Source organism: Oncorhynchus clarkii, unplaced genomic scaffold (assembly GCF_045791955.1).
Source record: "Oncorhynchus clarkii lewisi isolate Uvic-CL-2024 unplaced genomic scaffold, UVic_Ocla_1.0 unplaced_contig_1333_pilon_pilon, whole genome shotgun sequence".
Lineage (NCBI taxonomy): Eukaryota > Metazoa > Chordata > Actinopteri > Salmoniformes > Salmonidae > Oncorhynchus > Oncorhynchus clarkii.
Genome location: NW_027260920.1, coordinates 38,185 through 58,700, shown reverse-complemented (window position 1 = coordinate 58,700; position 20,516 = coordinate 38,185). Strand labels below are relative to the sequence as shown.

The 20,516-nt window shown below is 40.5% G+C and overlaps 1 protein-coding gene across 1 annotated transcript; it reads right to left on the bottom strand.

Moving 5' to 3' along the window:
* Nucleotides 1-18,831, bottom strand: LOC139402237 (myosin heavy chain, fast skeletal muscle-like). The gene is made up of 41 exons (XM_071146336.1): nt 18,708-18,831; nt 18,342-18,387; nt 17,981-18,208; nt 16,458-16,604; nt 15,704-15,860; nt 15,361-15,388; nt 14,982-15,096; nt 14,784-14,876; nt 14,370-14,430; nt 14,129-14,227; nt 13,574-13,677; nt 13,260-13,398; nt 12,348-12,466; nt 12,034-12,183; nt 11,769-11,939; nt 11,305-11,608; nt 10,908-10,972; nt 10,727-10,814; nt 10,493-10,610; nt 10,254-10,377; nt 9,685-9,821; nt 8,968-9,223; nt 8,562-8,804; nt 7,856-8,032; nt 7,614-7,759; nt 7,344-7,434; nt 6,549-6,938; nt 6,301-6,427; nt 5,981-6,099; nt 5,581-5,777; nt 5,262-5,445; nt 4,960-5,125; nt 4,676-4,800; nt 4,209-4,517; nt 3,894-4,097; nt 3,617-3,742; nt 3,318-3,488; nt 1,860-1,964; nt 1,662-1,757; nt 1,108-1,239; nt 1-133 (listed from the first exon to the last, which is right to left on the bottom strand). The coding sequence occupies exons 3-41, from the start codon at nt 18,194-18,196 to the stop codon at nt 113-115; spliced, it is 5,820 nt and encodes a 1,939-aa protein (XP_071002437.1). The 5' UTR covers nt 18,197-18,208; nt 18,342-18,387; nt 18,708-18,831; the 3' UTR covers nt 1-112.
* Nucleotides 18,832-20,516: the final 1,685 nt, after the last annotated feature.

Below are 20,516 nucleotides of genomic sequence, written 5' to 3'. Positions count from 1 at the left end.
TGTATGTAGATCCACATGTTTTTAATCAATGCTCAACATTTCACCATGAAAATCATATTTTATGCATCACAGGAAAATGGTAAGACTTTGATCTTCAATACTTTGGTCTTGTTTATTCAGCAACTTCTTTTCCCTGTAAGAAGAAATAAATAATATAATGGATCAGTAATAATAATGAACATGATAAATATATGGATAGAATATAATGGATCAGTAATAATAATGAACATGATAGACTTGGATAGAATATAATGGATCAGTAATAATAATGAACATGATAAATATATGGATAGAATATAATGGATCAGTAATAATAACGAACATGATAAATATATGGATAGAATATAATGGATCAGTAATAATAATGAACATGATAGACTTGGATAGAATATAATGGATCAGTAATAATAATGAACATGATAAATATATGGATAGAATATAATGGATCAGTAATAATAACGAACATGATAAATATATGGATAGAATATAATGGATCAGTAATAATAATGAACATGATAAATATATGGATAGAATATAATGGATCAGTAATAATAATGAACATGATAGACTTGGATAGAATATAATGGATCAGTAATAACAATGAACATGATAAATATATGGATAGAATATAATGGATCAGTAATAATAATGAACATGATAAATATATGGATAGAATATAATGGATCAGTAATAATAATGAACATGATAAATATATGGATATAATATAATGGATCAGTAATAATAATGAACATGATAAATATATGGATAGAATATAATGGATCAGTAATAACAATGAACATGATAAATATATGGATAGAATATAATGGATCAGTAATAATAATGAACATGATAAATATATGTATCAAGCATTTAATGCTCAGTGCTCAGCTTGGATTTTCAATTTTGAAGTACTTTATATATATACTATAAGTCCTATATAATATTTTTTGTTGTTGTTGCCCTTCCTGAAATGTTCTTCATATGGATCTTCAATACAGTTGTGTGTAAAAGGTCTGTATTGACCTCTGAGAAGACTGAATCATAAGTGGTGTTGATGTGGTCATATCTGAACATGAGTCAGGTACAGGTTTAGCAGCAGTTCTGTACCTTTCCCGAGTCACGGGTCTTGGCTCTGAGCTTGTTGACCTGAGTCTCAGCGATGTCAGCACGCTCCTCAGCCTCCTCCAGCTCATGCTGAACCTTCCTGAACTTAGACATGTGCTGGTTTGCTGCTTCCTCCTGGGTGAGGAAAAGAGAGGGAGAGCAGAACATCAGCATTTAAAGTTTGAAGCTTCAGGCAGCAAATCAAAATAATATTTTCAACAAAACAAATATTGGCAGATTTAGGATAGCAATGACTACAGGGAGAGATATATGATACTGCAGAGAAAGTGAGTGGCAGAACGAGAACATACCGCTGCCTCCAGCACGATCACTAGACCAGCAAATTCATATTCAATCTCCTTTAAGTTGGTAACACATAAGAGGCACTCACAAATGCGCATAATTTCTTCAGCATTTACTTGCACTATCAATTGTCATTGTTGACTGGCGTGCTGTAGCAACACTTCAACTAAACCGTATGGACATTACGTTTTGTAGGGGGAAAAAACATTTTCCATTGTATGCTTTCAGAGTATTTGACTAAGTCTGTGACTCACCGCTTCCTCAGAATGCCTCTTGTAGGCCTTCACTTTCATCTGCAGCTTATCTACCAGGTCCTGAAGTCTGTTAACGTTCTTCTTATCCTCCTCAGTCTGTGGGAGAAGAGCAAAGAATCAATGTCACAATAGTTTTATACACAAACCTGTCTGTGTTAGTGTCAAGTGTGTGAAGAAGGCACTTTCTCTATCTCTTACCTGGTAAGTGAGCTCCTTGACTCTGCGCTCATACTTGCGAACTCCTTTGACTGCGTCTACACCTCTTCTCTGCTCGGCCTCCACCTCAGTCTCAAGCTCACGCACCTTTGTGGAACAAATACATTTAGGCATTTGTTTGAGGTGGTGAAATCAAATCAGACCTAACAACTATTTGTAAAACGGTAGAATCTTCTACCCAGTCAAGGAGGCACAATTGTTATCTGTTCCTATGTACTCTGTAATTATAACAACAACTTTTCATTATCTAGGTCAGTGGTTCTCAAAGTGGAATTTACATTTCAATTTGTTTATGTTTATATCTAGCAAGAACAGATTAAACAGCCCGGGATCTTTGGAAAATGTTTAGAGGGTGCAATACAGTACAATGTAATATTATTCATCCACAATTTATGTTATTTTAACTCTTAGATTAAATAACGGGTCTGGGAGGCTCACAACTCAATTCTTCTTGTTTTTGAAATATGACTTTTAACCATTTTGTCATGCGTTTTGTGGTGTATGGTGCAGTACCAGTATGGCAACTAGAGGCCGCCACTCGTATGTTTTAATGTTGTGACATTGCTTCCATTTCCGAGCTCGCGCCATGGCAGTTGAGAGTAGTTTGCCAAGTGAGCCAACAGCAAGACAGAAGCACCGACATAAATACATTTTAATGTCTTTATTTTGAAAGTAAGCGAGTGGAAAACACCATATTCAAGACGGCAAAGTTTCTGAAGTATGTGCATATGTTTGTTGAGATATTCTGTTGTATTTTCAGGTTTTACGAACTTATTAAAGTCCGCTAGCCTAAAAGCTAATTCAGCCATTAGCCTGCTAGCTGGTAGCCCCGCATAGCAACGCTAGCTTGCCTAGCAACGGTTGTTGAATGAGACGTTACAATAGAGAGATAAATTATTACTATGACATTAATTCGATGAATGTATATTATATTCTGTGTTGATATTTATTGTGAATTATTATTATTAATATGATCGAAATGGCAGATTAGAAGAAGTCTTGATCCAATACCTTTTTATTTAAAGGTCTTGGATCAACTCCACTAAATAAGTGTACAATTATTATAATTGGTTTTGTTGTGATCATAAATCCACAGTAATTTAAGCTTTAAAACTGCAACATTTTTTCTCAGATGCAAACAAGGGGGACTAGATTAGTCCAGTCATGCACTGCAGAAGTCATAGTAAATCTGCGTGGATGCTATTTTTGATGCACTTTAAAGTAGGAGTTGTGTTCTGATATTATGAAGGGGGTCCCTGATGTATACGCTACCACAAAAGGGGTGGTCCCCGATGCAAAGAAGTTTGGGAACCCCTGATGTAGGTGGGTTATTGTGAGAGCAAATCATTAAACAATGCTCCTGTGTATTTTTACATGATCAAATGCATTTCCAGCAATCAGTCTTTCAATCCACCCTAATCCACCCTGCAGGTATCTCACCCTGGACTCCAGTTTCTGGAGCTGCTTCTTGCCTCCCTTCATGGCCAGATTCTCAGCCTCATCCAGGCGGTGCTGCAGGTCCTTGACTGTGACCTCCAGGTTCTTCTTCATCCTCTCCAGGTGAGAGCTGGTGTCCTGCTCCTTCTTCAGCTCCTCAGACATCATGGCCGCCTGGAATAGTAGTTTGTTTAATTTACGCACCAATCATAACGTCCCTCTGAGATCTTTGTGGTTCTTATCCAGCCCTGCTACCATTGGCACTCGGGGACAAATTAAGTTGATGTAATTCAAGGACTCACGTCAGTGATTGCCTTCTTGGCCTTCTCCTCTGCATTCCTGGCCTCCTGGACGATGTCGTCCACCTCTCCCTGCACCTGCACCAGGTCAGTCTCCAGCTTCTTCTTGGTGTTCAGAAGGCTGGTGTTCTGAAGGAGGAAGACGATTTTTTTGACTCTCAAGAGAACTTGCAAGACAAGACTGAAATTCTGAACATCTAAGGCAAGCACTGTCAAATTCCAGGTGGGTTCAAATAGTATGCTTGGTTGAGTTTCATTAGAAATGGCTTTTGACCCATACCTGGGAGTGCAGCAGTCCAACACGCTCGCTGGCGTCTACCAGCTCAGTCTCAGCCACTTTGCGGCCTCTCTCTGTCTGCTCCAGAGCAACTCTCAGCTCCTCGATTTCAGCCAACATCAGGCCGTTTCTGCGCTCCACCATGGCTGCCTGCTCCTTCATGTCTTCTGCAGCGCGGACAGCGTCATCAAGGTGCAATTGGGCATCCTGGGGTTCACAATGACATACGTTCATTAGGACTTGTGGAAGTAGGGGTGTTTCACAAACAAATCCCTAGCCATGTTCAGGTTTTTGAACCTGATGTCCCAGTCCCTTTACCTTGAGCTGTCCCTGGACATTCCTCAGCTGTTTCTGGGCCTCAGCGGCCTGCCTGTTGGAGTGGCTCAGCTGGATCTCCATCTCGTTCAGGTCTCCCTCCATCTTCTTCTTCACCCTCAGGGCATCATTCCTGCTCCTGACCTCAGAGTCCAGGGTGCTCTGCATGGAGTCAACCACCCTCTGGCTGTTCCTCTTGATCTGCTCCATCTCCTCGTCCTTCTCAGCAATCTTCCTGTCCACCTCACCCTTGATCTGGTTCAGCTCCAGCTGCACACGCAGAATCTTGGATTCCTCGTGCTCCAGTGTTCCCTGGACAAACAGAGGCAGTCAGGCCAATTGTGTTCAATACATTTGGATGTAGGAATTAAATATATATGACTACAATAACACCAATACAGAGGGCATTTCACTCTAGCTGGCATTGGTTAGTTAACACTGCTTTCCCATCAAACAGCTGTAGTTTGTACCTCAGCCTCCTCCAGAGCGGTCTGGATCTCAGACTTCTCTGTCTCCACGGTCTTCTTGGCCTTCTCCAGCTCATGGATGCTCTTGCCAGTCTCTCCGATCTGCTCAGTCAGGTCAGAGATCTCCTCTGCACACACACACACAAGAAGTTTAGACTTGGGGGATTTTAAGTGGATATGTCAATGTACTGAAGTTGATATTGAATCATAATAACAGTGAATTAATTAACAGCAATTCATCTTGCTAATTAAACATAAGCCAAATAGATTTGCTGTCAAATGCTCACGTTGCAGGTTCTTGTTTTCTCTCTTCAGAGTCTCCAGATGATCCAGAGCCTCCTCGTAGGAGTTCTTCATCTTGAAGAGTTCAGTGCTCATAGAGCGAGCCTCCTTCTGAGCTCCTTCCAGCTCAGCCTGGCCCTCCTCATACTTCTGCTTCCACTCTGCCAGAACCTAGGAGAATCCATGGGATTTTCATCAGAAGTCATTGATGAAGAGTTTTGAATTATAAATATGCTACAATTATACTACAATGAATCATATAGCAGACAGTAAATATCAGTCTATGGTGAGGTTTATTCATTTTCACCTTGTCAAAGTTCCTCTGCTTCTTGTCGAGGTTGGCGGCCAATGCGTTGGCTCTCTCAACATCAATCATGAGGTCCTCCACCTCTCCCTGCAGCCTCTGCTTGGTCTTCTCCAGGGAGGCGCACTTGGAGTTGGTCGCCTCAATGGTCTCCTCCGCCTCCTGCAGACGCTGAGCCAGCTTCTTCCTGTTGGACAACAGAGGGTGTTTTAATGGAGTGAGAGATATGTTACAATACATATTGATGTAACATTTTGTCAGAGCCCCCTGCCACCCTCACCATCCACACCATATCTGAGTTTTTCTGTTGCGTGCGACTCACTTGGCCTCCTCCAGCTCCTCTGTGCGCTGGATGGCATCAGTTTCATACTTAGTCCTCCACTGAGCCACCTCACTGTTGGCCTTGGACATGCCGCGTTGCAGCTCTGCCTTGGCCTCCTGCTCCTCCTCAAACTGCTCCCTCAGGAGATCACAGTCATGGCGGGCAGACTGAACACCGTGGGCCAGTGCATTTTTAGCCTGTGAGAATGAAAGACAAGGAGAGATGAGTGAGATAGTCAAACACATTATGGTCGGAGTCTCTGAGGGTGGAGAGACAGTAGGAGTCTCTGGGGTTGGTGAGACAGTAGAAGTCTCTGAGGGTGGAGAGAGAGGGTGGTGTAGTCATATGAAGATATAGCTCTAAACTCTGTGGACGGTGGAGTCCATCTTGGGTCCCTTACCTTGACCTCCTCCTCAGTCGCCCTCTTCAGCTCCTCCACCTGCTGGGTGAAGGCCTGTTTTCCTCTGGTCAGCTGAGACACCAGGGCTTCCTTCTCCTCCAGCTGGCGGCCAAACTCACCTGCAGGGACAGAGGGACATTTTGTAAATAGGGTCTCTGTTCTCTAAGATTGAAAATGTATTTTGAGGTATCATAGGGCAATGTTAGTTTCTACTGTACTGTTCACAACGTATGTGGAGTGGACTATGTGGATATAGCCCCTAATACATGTTGTGTTCTACTGAAGGAAAGCATTGGCTTGTTGTTCATTGTTGTTGGTACCATTTTCTGTCAGGAGTCTGGCCCTCTGTCCGCTGATGTCGTTGATCTGGCGAACATTCTCATCATTCTTAGTCTTGAGCTCACTCAGCTGGTCCTCAAGAGTACGGCACATCTTCTCCAGATTGCCCTGTTAGTGAAACATGTTCCATCATTACGTTATATATGTGACTTCTGTCAACTTCAGGTCACTTGAATGGTAATGTAGTTGACCCTCCTCAACACTGCTTGACCAAAACATCACTACTCACCTTAGCCTTGGCGACGGCCTCCATGTTGCTGGAGAGGTCATCAATCTCCATCTTGTACTCGCTCTTCTCCTTCTCCAGCTTCTGCTTGACGCGCTGCAGGTTGTCAATCTGCTCCCCGAGCTCAGCCACACTGTCGGCCTGCTTCTTGCGCAGAGCGGCGGCTGTGGCCTCATGCTGCAGGGTGGACTCTTCGAGATCACGACGCAGCTTCTGGAACTCAGCCTCACGCTTCTTGTTCATCTCAATCTGAGCAGCAGTGGCGCCTCCGGCCTCCTCCAGCCTCTCGCTGATCTCCTCAAGTTCCCTGGAGAGATCGGCCCTCTGCTTCTCAACCTTAGCCCTGGCAGCACGCTCAGCCTCAATTTCCTCCTCCAGCTCCTCAATACGGGCCTAGAACAGGGGTAGGAGCAGGGGGATGAACACTACAATACAGTTGAAACAATTGAATCTCACAAAGTAATAATAGTATGTATATTTTGCATAAATATGTTTACTACGAAGCCAGTTACACTAATATATTCAGTAGACAGTGTCCCATGCAGAAGCCAAACCCTCAAAGGTAAGAAGTTAGACAGAGGATTCTACATGGATATAAGCCATTTTAACATGTATATTGTCATTGAGGGCTGAGTGGGGATGGTAAGAAGCACCAACAAGAAACACCATCTTCCAACCTACTGAGCCATCAGAAGCCACCTGGAAAACTGTCTGCTGACAGAAAAAGTGTCAATTTTTTTAAAGGAAATGGTTCAAGTCTGTGCTCTTCTGTACTGAAGATTATATCCTGTACTGTACCTGGAGTTCCTTGATCTTCTTCTGCAGCTGAGCTCCCAGAGACTGCTCATCCTCAATCTTGCTGAGGAGCTGAGTGGTCTCAAACTCCTTCCTAAGAATCACAAACACGTTGATTGCAGAGTTGGTTTTGCTTTGATAGTGTAAAGGGAGAGTATTATACCATTCACTTGGCTTTTAAGAATCACATGTAAATGCTAATTAATAATTACAATAGTTAGTCAAGAACAACCATTATAGCAGCTAATACTGTAGTCATAGGTTTGTGTTTACTTCTTGATTTTCTCATCAGCTTGCTGCTTGTCATTCTCCAGGTCCATTATGGACTCCTGGGCCAGTTTCAGATCTCCCTCCAGCTTTCTCTTGGCTCTCTCAAGGTCCATACGGAGCTTCTTCTCTTGCTCCAGAGAACCCTCAAGCTAGAAGATAAAAACACATATATTATTAAAATCTAAACAACTGAAGATAATGTAATCTTACATACTATCATGGCCAAAATGTCAAACTCCACTCACGTCGTCCACTTGCTGTTCCAGCTTGGTCTTGGCCTTGGTCAGAGTGTTGACTTTGTCCTCCTCTGCCTGCAGGTCATCCAGTGTCTGCTGGTGGGCCTCTTGGAGGGCTTTCTTCTCCTTGGTCAGCTTGGCAACACTCTCATCCATAGACGCCATCTCCTCTGTCAGGTTTTTAACCTGTAAATTGCCACAACATAATTATACTTCACCATAAAGGGGAGATTTAGTTTGTTATATATTGCCTTCAATTAATTTAGATTAGAAATGCCTCAACAATTACTGTACTATAGATTCAACAGTGTTCACCATGCCTGTCTACTGAATGGAAGTCAAACATTACATTTAAAAAAAAAAAACTTTATTTAAATAGGCAAGTCAGTAAATAACAAATTCTTATTTTCAATGATGGCCAAAGAACAGTGCCTTGTTCAGGGGCAGAACGACAGATGTTTTACCTTGTCATCTCGGGTAACCTTTCTGTTACTAGTCCAACACTCTAACCACTAGACTACCTGCCGCCCCATGAGAGGGGAGCAGAACATGCAATACATTTGGGGAGTACCCCACAACTGAAATTCTACTATTGTGTCCTAATTGTTCCTGCACCCACAATACAACGTGAATTCCATTTCTGTTAAGCTATGTTTTGAGTTGATTATTGATTGGATTATTGTTTGGTTAGACTGTCTATGGTAAGACACAAGACCTTGTTTTCAGTGGCGTGCTTCTCCTTCTCCACTTTGGCCAGGGTGAGCTCCAGGTCATCAATGTCCTTCTTCAGCTCAGAGCACTCATCCTCCAGCTTCCTCTTCTTTGCAGTCAACTCAGCATTGATCTCCTCCTCATCCTCCAGCCTCTCGGTCGTCTCTTTGAGTTTGGCCTCCAGCTGGATCTTGCTCTTGATGAGCCCCTCACACCTTTCCTCAGCATCGTTCAGACTCTCTCCTTCCTGGTTTCAGAACAGCAGAAACCAAATCAGAGGCCTCACTTTGTATCCAAGTATACATGTTACTCAAAGAGGTCAGAGCAAATCAATAGAAATTCAAGAGATATATAACATGGGAAATACAAATGTGTGTTCATATGTATGCAAATGTGCCCGGGTCACTCACAGACGCGACTTGGAGCGCCAGGTCGTTCTTCTCCTGCGTCAGGGCCACCAACTTCTCCTCCATTTGCTTCTTTGTGGCCAGAGCCTTGGCCAGGTCTGTCGTCATCTTCTCATAGTTCTCCTTCATGTTGGCCAGCTCCTTCTCAGTCTCAGCGCTCTGCAGCAGGGGCTTGATCTTGAAGTACAACTTCATCCATGGCCAGGTTTTGACATTCATGAATGAGCGGATGTTATACTGGATGGCGTAAATTGATTCTCTGGTCGAGAGAAAGGAGAGTGACATGCTTAAAGCTACATTCTGGGATTAGATGAACAACAAAACAGAACCACCTGCCACTGTTTGTTTACAGTTGAGGAATGGGGCTAGGGAAATGTAACCCCTCTTAAATTCATAGACAGTGCTCTAGATGCAAAATCTGACAGGTCGTGCATTCTAAGCTCATGAGACATTTTATATTCTTCAAGAATGAATGGGTAAATACCAAAAATGTAAATGACAGTTGAACAGCCAAATCCCAAACTGCAGCTATAAAGCTAGAATCCTTAGTTGCTACATCCATTTCTGGACTAAATTAATTAACCCAAAAGCTTTAGTAGACCATTATAAGATGTACTTTCTCATTCTGAACAACTCACAGCATATACAGTATGTAATCATAATGCATTAGATACAGGTGGTTGAGTGAAATCTTTGCCAAGATGTCTACTAATTCCTCACCTCCTCTCCATCATCTTGCTAAACTCTCTCCTCATGAGGAATCCACGGCTGAGAGCCTGGACCATGCCGACCAGAGTGGCCAGCTTCTCATCTCTCATCTCCTCCAGGACACCCAGCAGACCGGCTTTGAAGAACACCTGAGACACAGGTTAACACGGTCAATGGAAACACAGATAGAAAGGCTTGAATCAAAAGAGGGGAACAACACCACTAGATTGATTTAAACAACATTAACTCTGCAATGGTTACAAACAAACCATGTGAGAGGTTGTGTCTAAGTTGTTAGTTATTGTACAGTTGTAGGTTAATAATGTACACAGATGCAGATAACTGCAGCCATACCACTCAAACACAATGCACATGATAATGAATTTCTTTCTCTTCTATACTTGTGATGAAGGACTGAAGAAAAACACTACAATGTTTTTCCACCTTTTCCATTAGTTAAATGAAGAAGAAAGAACATAAGGATGGATAGATCACTTGGAGAGATTTTATATGGTACGGGTTTAAATTATTATTCAAGTTGTGTTTTGTTGTCAGATTTTGCTGGATGGTTTTTGACTGACCTTGGTGTGTCCAAACTTGTAATCCTCGTGATTTACATCAATGGACCCAAGCAGCTTCTCAGAAGCCTTCTTGTTGTCCATGAACTGGCCCTCAGGGATGACGCTGGCGTTCAGTACTTTGTACCTGAATAAAGATAGATTATTTACATATGTGCAGTTGTAGGTTGGTTATATTACGTAAAAGGTAAGCTTATCCTTGGAGCAGATCTGTGAGCATGTGTGCATTTATGTTTGTGTACCTCTGCTTGAAATCAGCATAGATGATTCTGCTGGGGAAGCCCTTTCTGCAGATCCTGATACCCTCCAGTACACCATTACACCTGAGCTGGTGGATAACCAGGAAGTTCTCCATCAGACCTGGCGAAACAAACCAAGTCTCTTTTAATACTCATAAACAGATTATAGATTGGGATCGTTAAGGTTACTGATATTATACTGATAAGATGACATATTTAACTCAATATTTCTTGTACCTGGAGTCTTTGACTCGTTGGGGATCAGGCAGCGCACAAAGTGAGGATGAGTGCTCCTCAAGTTGGTCATCAGCTTATGTAAGTTCTCCTGTAAGAGGGTTACAAACCATTTTCTCAGACATCATTTATGATAATCAATGCACCTTTTGAAGGACTGAATATACACATTTCAAAAGCTCACCCTGAACTGGGAGGACACAGTCTGCATGGAACCACCCTTCTTCTTGCCTCCTTTCTTGGATGTATCTGTTAAAATGGGGAGAAGTAAAAGATAACTAGAAAAGTACATTTCCTAGAGCGGGTGGAATAAATATAATAATAATAAGAGTATGTAAGAAATCTAGAGTGGTCTTGTCTTCAGCAAGCACACTAATTATAAACCAGAGAATCTCTGGTTAACTTCACACTTATCTAGAGGCAAATGCTGCCAATCAGATTGTGTAGAATAACACCTATTGTATGATTAAATTAACCCAGTAATAAACCCTGAGAAAGTGTGATACATTCAAAGACTTTAAACAACATTTGGTTGTAACAAGTGCTTTAAATTCAATATTGTGACATGATGCTAGTCTTACCCTCAGGTGGGGCAGCAGGATACAGGGCAGCCAAAAGTTTGACTGAGGACTTCCCGTACAGTTGACAAACTGAGTCGTTCAGGGGGTCCTTGTTCTTCTCCAGCCAGCCAGTGATGTTGTAGTCCACAGTTCCGGCGTAGTGCACCAGGGAGAAGTGGGCCTCTGCCTTGCCTTTGGCAGGCTTGGGCTTCTCAAACGCCTTTGTTTTGCCAAGATGCTGGGAGTACAGCTTGTCCTTGAAGGTAGTGTCTGAAGACTTGGGGAACATGCACTCCTCTTCAAGGATGGAGAAGATGCCCAATGGCTTTACGAAAGGAGATGTATATCAAATTAGTGATATTTCCATTTAGGATCACATTTATTCCTTTTGCAAACATTCTATTTAGGATCACATTCATTTAGGAAACATTGAGTTCTCAACAGTCAGATACGTTGTACCATTATAATCCTCACAGACATCTTACCTTCTCAATAAGCTCAATGCAGGCAGCCAAGTCCATGCCGAAGTCAATGAAGGCCCAGACGATTCCCTCCTTCTTGTACTCCTCTTGCTCCAGGACGAACATGGTGTGGTTGAAAAACTGTTGCAGTTTCTCATTGGTGAAGTTGATGCACAGCTGCTCCATGCTGTTATACTGTTGATGGAGTTTTAAAAGGGATCATTTCATCATACAAGTTTGTAATCCATCTCAATCACAACTAATTGTCTTGTTCTGGTCTCATACTCACATCAAAGATCTCAAACCCGGCAATGTCAAGCACACCGATATAGAACTGCCTTGGCTGCTTTGTGTCCAACATCTCATTGATACGGATGACCATCCACAAGAACATCCTCTCATAGATGGACTTGGCCAGAGCACTGACTGAGTTATTAACCTGCAAATGATAATATCTCAAATTAATATGTGAGATATTGACCATGTCTGGTGATAAGAGCATAAGGGAAAAACAAGATACATTATTTTTTTTTAGCTATGCACTCATCCCCAAAATAATTATGGTGCTCAGAAAATGGTAGATGCTGTGTTTGGCTGACTTACCTGAGGCACAGTCTGTCCCTTGGTCACATACTCGTTGCCGACCTTCACTCTGGGGTAGCACAGAGCCTTCAACATCTCAGCTGAGTTCAGGCCCAGCAGGTAGGCGATTTTATCAGCCACTGGAGAGAGAGAGAACCAACAACAACAGACTCAGGGACACAAGATCACTTGTTTCTGATTTCACACTGACAAAATAGTTTGGCTATCTTTTTTGTGGGTTAGGTGTAGGTTTTCTCACATATCCATCATTTCAAATCATTTCTGGAGGTTGGAATTGTGTCTTAAAAAAAACTCCTGCCTGACTTTCATATGAAGCATACGTGTTCTACACTGGGTGTACAAAACATTAGGAACACCTGCTCTTTCCATGACATAGACTGACCAGGTGAAAGCTAGGATCACTTGTTGATGTCACCTGTTAATTCCACTTCAATCTGTGTAGATGAAGGGGGGAAAAAAGATTAAAGAATGATTTTTAAGCCTTGATACTGTTGAGACATGGATTGTGTATGTGTGCCATTCAGAGGCTGAATGGGCCTGACAAAATATTTACGTTCCTTTGAACAGGGTATGGTAGTAGGTGCCAGGCGCACCGATTTGAGTGTGTCAAGAACTGCAACGCTGCTGGGTTTTTCCTGTGTGTATAAAGAATGAGCCACCACCAAAAGGACATCCAGCCAACTTGACACAATTGTGGGAAGCATTAGAGCCAGCATGGGCCAGCACCCCTGTGGAACATTTTCGACACGTTTTCGAGTCCAGGCCCTGACAAATTTATGCTGTTCTGAGGGCAAAAGGGGGTGCAACTCAATGTTAGGAAGGTGTTCCTAATGTTTTGTACACTCAGTACATTTCTATCTTTGGAAATGGGACTAATGCTTTATATATTTTATATCTATGAGTGGGACTCACCCTCTGTGCCGTCTGGCTCGGCCTGCTCCTCACGCTGCTTCTGCTTGAATTTCAAGTTGCCATGGTGCACTACAGCTCCTGTCAGCTTGTAGATGGCCTGCTTCTCTTCATTAGTGAAGCCCAGGATTGTAATGGCATCCTGGCATTAAAGAGGAAGTACAACAGAGATGAACTGAATGGTAGTTTGGTATGTGAAAAAAAATACATGAAGATTCCCAGCTACCACCAAGTTGGAATTGCACAGTGCATTCAGTGTGTATGGTGGTCCTAGCCATTCCATATCTAGAGTTTGGTTAACCCTTTGTTTGACTCACGTCTGTGGCATCCAGCTCTTCATTGTCATTGATGCTGGCCACAGTGATTTGTCCCTGACTACACATGGGGAAGTCGTAGGGGTTGGTGGTGATGAGCGCCAATTCTGTGGACAACGGAGAACAGCTTGTCAGTTAAATCTCTTAGAATTCTGCTCTCCTACCTTTACAGTATCTCTCCCTCCTTTACTCAATAGATGGACTCAATAATACCTGTAGTATATAATGAATAGCATCAAAAGAGGAGACGGAGACGGAGGAGTGGTAGGGTTATGGGAGGAGGGGTAGGGATGATAGGGTTATGGGAGGAGGGGTAGGGATGATAGGGTTAGGGGAGGAGTGGTAGGGATGATAGGGTTAGGGGAGGAGTGGTAGGGTTATGGGAGGAGGGGTAGGGATGATAGGGTTAGGGGAGGAGTGGTAGGGTTATGGGAGGAGGGGTAGGGATGATAGGGTTAGGGGAGGAGGGGTAGGGATGATAGGGTTAGGGGAGGAGTGGTAGGGTTAGGGGAAAATCTGGGTGGGAATCATTTTCTCTGGACCTCTACTTTGTCGTACCAACTATGTCAGGTTTGTGGCCTGTCATCATCTGGAAGAAGATGTGGTAGCCTCTCTCATCGGGCAGCTGGAAGGACACTCTGGACTTCTCCAGCAGGTCTGAGAGAGAAAGAGAATGATTGAATGACACACAGAGAAAGAGAAGAGAACATGGGATAAAATTACATTTGATGATATGATCTCCTAAAAATTATCTGTGTGAATTTAGGAAAGCATTGAGAAACAATCAAAACCAACTCACAGGTCTCAATGTCAGCTTTAGCCAGTTTACCACCTTGGAAGTGAATCCTGATGAATTTACCCTGTTGAAGATTATGGGGGTTAGAAATAGGTCAACAAATTAATCTAACATTTTTCTTTTGATAGACCCCTGTAAATGTTAGTTTGTTGGACAGATGTTGGATCTATTGATACAGATGTAGGATCTTGATGTAGGATCCAGTTTGCTACAGCAGGGGGAAAAATCCTGAAGCAACAGGAAATGTGAATTATTACATGGATTGCAAACAATTTTTTTTAAATTGGTAGGGGTTGATCTTTTTTTTATTATTACTACAGCAAATCAAGTAAAATGTTGAAGTGTATACTATAGGGAACTAATGAAATACATTTTTCCAATATAAGTTAACTTCCACAGTATGCACTTCATACTTACAAAGCGAGACGAGTTGTCGTTCCTCACTGTTTTGGCATTACCATAAGCCTCCAGCAGAGGGTTAGCTGCAATGATCTGATCCTCAAGAGACCCCTGATTGAGACAAACACAAGTTTCTCAGAAACTGGAAAACTGGTAAAGTAATTTTTTCTTCATTGCTTGAAATGTGATAAAAAGTCAAACATAAGAACAACTTACCTGCATTTTGCTGGGGTCTACTTCCTTCTTCTTCTCTCCACCAGACACTGCAATGGTGGCAAAGTACTGGATGACACGCTTGGTGTTGACAGTCTTTCCTGCACCGGATTCTCCGCTGGTTTATATGACAGAGAAAGAGGGGTTTTAGTTACATGTTTGAGTGTCAGATTGGCTTTCACTAAGAAATAGCATAGAAAAATACACTGTTAACCTGTGTTCTGACATAAGTCTTTAACAAATAATCCTTCTCATCGACTCGTTATTACACATAACCTGATGCTCTAATCCATTCATATTGTCATGTATTTCATCACATTAAGTGACCCAACTTATTACAATAGAAACACTTTCTCAAGTGACATTTTAGTAAACAACTTACGTAATCAGGACGGACTGGTTCTCCTTATCTGGAACCAAAAAACACATTGCTTATCATACTCAAGCAACATTATGGGGACATTATTGTATTCATAGCATCATCATGAATTTCAATTTGGAACATTTTCCATTCAAGGGTAGTGAAATCAGATATTCCCAGCAAACTGTTATTACCTAGACTAGAAAACAGTAGATACCTCTCTGAAGCATATTCCATTCATGCATCCATTAATCTATCCATAAGCACTTAATTGACTTTGAGATCCATATGTCCTTATGGACATCCATCCATCCATCCATCCATCCATCCATCCATCCATCCATCCATCCATGACAGCTCGTACCAATCAGCATGAACTGAAAGGCGTTGTCAGAGACGGAGAAAATATGGGGTGGAGCCTCCATCCTCTTCTTCCCTCTGTAGGCGTTGACAACCTCCATGTCGTATACGGGGAGCCACTTGTAGGGGTTCACCGTGGCACAGAAGAGCCCAGAGTAGGTCTGGATGAAAGAATAATTAAATTAGGGTATTAGTAAAGTCAGATGGACTTTTACCTGGATTTATGTGAGGATGTGGGTGTTCTTTGGTTTTACTGATATGGGTCTACTGTATTGATATGTTTTGGTTTCTACCGTTCATTACAGTGGTGTCAGTTTATATTGTAGGATGCAAAAGTATATATTTTTATACTAATACAATTGCTTGACAAAAAGTATTTTGTTTTTAACAAGTAATACATTTATCTCTCAAAGAGATCGGGGTCAGAATTATAGAGGTCTATGTTCATGTCATCCGACCAAAGCACTGGTTCAAATCCAAGTGTCAGTTCCATTTTAGTAAACTCCAGCCGTGAATTCAAGTGGGCAGTCCATAAGAATGTCAAGGATCAGGAAGGATTCTGTATGGATGAGTGGTCTAAGATCCCTCCCAACTCATAAAACATTTTAGAATACATTTTTGCTCATATTTATCAAGAGTGTCAATATTTTTTGACTTCTCTGTATGGGTAGTACTGTATTTATGTATTTCTTATGTTCATGTATGTGTATATTTATTATGTTCATGTATGTGTGTGTTTGTATGTGCAGGTTTCTTACATAGATCATCCATGCTGCATAACGCTCTTTGAGGTTATACAACACAGAGGCTTCATTCAGGTAGGTCATCATGGCCATGTCCTCAATCTTGTCGTACTTAGGGGGGTTCATCTCATAGATGTCTGCATCTTTGAACTCTTTTCCTTCCTGAAACAGTCAGAAATCTAGTTTACACACAGATCAAACTGGACATGACTGAATGATTTTTGCTCATTAAATACAAGTTGCATCATTAAAAAATATATATATCCATATTTAATCCAACTACTTAGTTATCACCCACTGACACATACATGGTGATTCTTGACTAGTCAACATGAGAAATGTGTTAGTTACATAGTGCCTTCATAAAGCAAGTAAATGCTTCAAAGTGTTCATAGCCCTTCATTTATTCCAGATTTTGTTGTATTACAGCCTGGATTCAACATTTATTAAATAGATCTTTTTAAAATGATAATGAAATACAGAAATATTTCATTTACATAAGTATTCACACACCTGAGTCAATACATGTTAGAATAACCTTTGGCAGAGATTACAGCTGTGAGTCTTTCTGGGTAAGTCTCCAAGAGCTTTACACACCTGGTTAGTACAATAATTGCGCATTATTATTTTTTATATTCTTCAAGCTCTGTCAAGTCAAGCTGGTTGTTGATCATTGCTAGACAGCCATTTTCAAGTTGTGTCATAGAGTTTCAAGCAAATGTAAGTCAACTGTAACTAGGCAATTCAATGTCGTCTTGGTAAACAACTCCACCGTATATTTGGCCTTGTGTTTTAGGTTATTTTCTTGCTGAAAATATGAAGAGTGGAACTCAGTCGTGTTGGATTTGCTCCAAACATAACACTTTGTCTTCGGGACATGAAGTTAATTTCTTTGCCACATTCTTTAGAGTTTTACTTTTAATGCCTTATTGCAAAAATAGGATGCATGTTTTGGAATATTTTTTATTCTGTATAAGATTTCTCCTTTTCGCTCTTTCATTTAGGTCAGCATTGTTATAATGTTGTTGCTCCATCCTCAGTTTTCTCCTATCACAGCCATTAAACTCTGTAACTGTTTTAAAGTCACCATTGGCTTCATGGTGAAATCCCTGAGTGATTTCCTTCCTCTTAGGCAACTTAATTAGGAAGGGCGCCTGTATCTTCGTAGTGACTGAGTGTATTGATATACCATCCCAAGTGTAATTAAAATGTTTTTGTTTTTTTACCCATCTACCAGTAGGTGCCTTTCTTTGCAAGGCACTGGAAACCCTCCCTGGTCTTTGTGGTTGAATCTGTGTTTCAAATTCACTGCTTGACTGAGGGACCTTACAGATTATTGTAGGTGTGGTAATCAGAGATGAGGTAGTCATTCAAAAATGATGTTAAACACTAGTATTGCAAACAGAGTGAGTGCATGCATGTATGTGTATCTTTTTTAAAAACTTTTTTTGTTGTTGACATTTTCTTTAAGAATTTAGATGATTTTTCAAGGAATAGTGTAATTGCACAAACTTGAATACTTTTCAGATCAGGCTTACCTCCTTAGTGCCGTCAGGTTTTGTGACTGTTACAGTACACTTCCCATCGGCCCTGGCAGTGACCAGACCCTTAAGGTACAGCTCCGCCTTGTCTGTCACATAGCAGGAGTTCTTTGAATCAAAGGGTGCGGTTTGTGCCTCAATCCTCTCCCTCTCAGGCTTACGGAGGTATATGGCAGCCTTGCCGTAGATTTGCATCTCCGCGTCCGTACTCATGGTGACGGATAACTAGGAAAGAGATGAAACAAGAAACATGATTGACTCTGTGGTGCTTCCTCCCCAGTCAACAGAGTTAGGTGAGTGGTATCTCTAACAGAATATTCTCATCACTTTTTATGTGAAGACTCAAACCATGTCTCACCTTCTTTTTCCCCTCCTACAGATGAATGTGTACTTCTTGGAGGACCCTGTGAAACATGAGAGTGTTGTGAAAACACACAAGTCTAAATGCTCATCATTTAGCCGTCAAAAAACATTTTGGCAACTCACTTCACTACACATTCAAATAATTACCCCTGAAAGCCCAGTTACATTCTAGAACCCCTTCAATGTATGTAAATGAGAGTTACAGATTGGAAGTAAAACATTTTAAATCAAATGCCACTTTATTGCATACTGTCAAATCTTACAAGAGACATGCATAACTTAATTCAAACACTGCAGTTAGCTACTGCCTCAGTTGCTGAGTGCAAACATGAGACAAATGTAAAAGTTGGAGAGGTCTTACCACAGAGGAAGAAGGTATCTGACTTATGGATGCTGGGGCCTCAGTCTCCTTATATCTGGTTGGAAGTGCCAACCAAGCAACAGTTAATTATGGACCACTCTGGGGAAGGACATGGATTGTAGGAGAGACCTCCCCCCCAGACCTGTGTGTCTGTCTCTCACTAGCACCTCCCACTTCCAGGAACACCACACTCCCAGTACATTACTTTTTAATGTCATGTTTGTCTCTGAAATGAATTTCACTGAATTTACATAAAGTAGATATGTCATTACTAATAATTATTATAATGTCAAAAAAATGTGTTGGATTAATCAAATTGATTCCAAAGTTACTCCCACTGACCCTCAAATACTGTAATGGAATCCATGTTGCCCCAATATAAAATACTGTAATGGAATCCATGTTGCCCCAATATAAAATACTGTAATGGAATCCATGTTGCCCCAATATAAAATACTGTAATGGAGTGAGTGCATGTTTCCCAAATACCAATAATACAGTTTTCATCTGACCTGATTTAAGTCTAATCTGACCTGATTTAAGTCTAATCTGACTTTATTTAGTTCCATTTTAGTGGCATTAATCCTCATCAACAATTGTATATATATGTTCACCTGTTATTTATATTGTTTAGCTTGTAAACACATCTGAACTGTCTCCTCACCTCATGCTTGTGTTGTAGATGGTCGTTACCTCGTGCTTTGCTCACTTTGATTTATCACCCTGGTGGAACCATATTAAATTAAGATTTAAATCTAGAACAGAAACATTTAGGCTGTCAATTAAAACTCATAAAACTGTTAAATCTAATGTGTTATTTATCTACAGTATGACATATTGAAGATTCTGGAGGCACTTCTATTTGTCTCACATTTCAGTTGGCTAAAACGGTCCAGTAGGATTCTTATGACACATAACACCAGTACAGTATTTCAATAATCTTATCCACTCATATTGCTGACAGCGATATAACTGCCTCAAACTGTTCTCACAGTCTGAAGTAAACAGCTTAGAAGCCGAGCTGGCTGATTAAAAATGTAGATGTAGAAAATAGTACAAATAAAGGAAAACCCTTGAATGAGTAGGTGTTCTAAAACTTTTGCCTGGTTGTGTGTGTGTGTGTGTGTGTGTATATATATATATATGTATGTATATATGTATATGTATGTATATATGTATATATATATATGTATGTATATATGTATATGTATGTATATATATATATGTATATGTATGTATATATATATATGTATATGTATGTATATATATATATGTATATATATATATATATATATGTATATATATATGTATATATATATATATATGTATGTATATATATATGTATATATGTATATATATATGTATATGTATATATATATGTATATGTATGTATATATATGTATATGTATATGTATATATATGTATATGTATGTATATATATATGTATATATATATATATATATGTATATATGTATGTGTATATATATATATATATATGTATATGTATATGTATATATATATGTATGTATGTATATATATATATATATATATATATATATATATATATATATATATATATATATATATATATATATATATACATACATACATACAGTGGGGCAAAAAGTATTTAGTCAGCCACCAATTGTGCAAGTTCTCCCACTTAAAAAGATGAGAGAGGCCTGAGAGGCCTTTTCATCATAGGTACACTTCAACTATGACAGACAAAATGAGGGAAAAAAATCCAGAAAATCACATTGTAGGATTTTTAATGAATTTATTTGCAAATTATGGTGGAAAATAAGTATT

Bases quoted from the DNA above. Each gene is read 5' to 3' on its own strand.
- LOC139402237 (XM_071146336.1), bottom strand. From the start codon at position 18,196: ATGAGTACGGACGCGGAGATGCAAATCTACGGCAAGGCTGCCATATAC. The intron at 12,184-12,347 runs GTAAGTCAGCCA...TATCATTTGCAG, and splicing joins AGGGACAGACTGTGCCTCAG to GTTAATAACTCAGTCAGTGC. The intron at 10,611-10,726 runs GTACAAGAAATA...TTGTTTCGCCAG, and splicing joins CAACGAGTCAAAGACTCCAG to GTCTGATGGAGAACTTCCTG.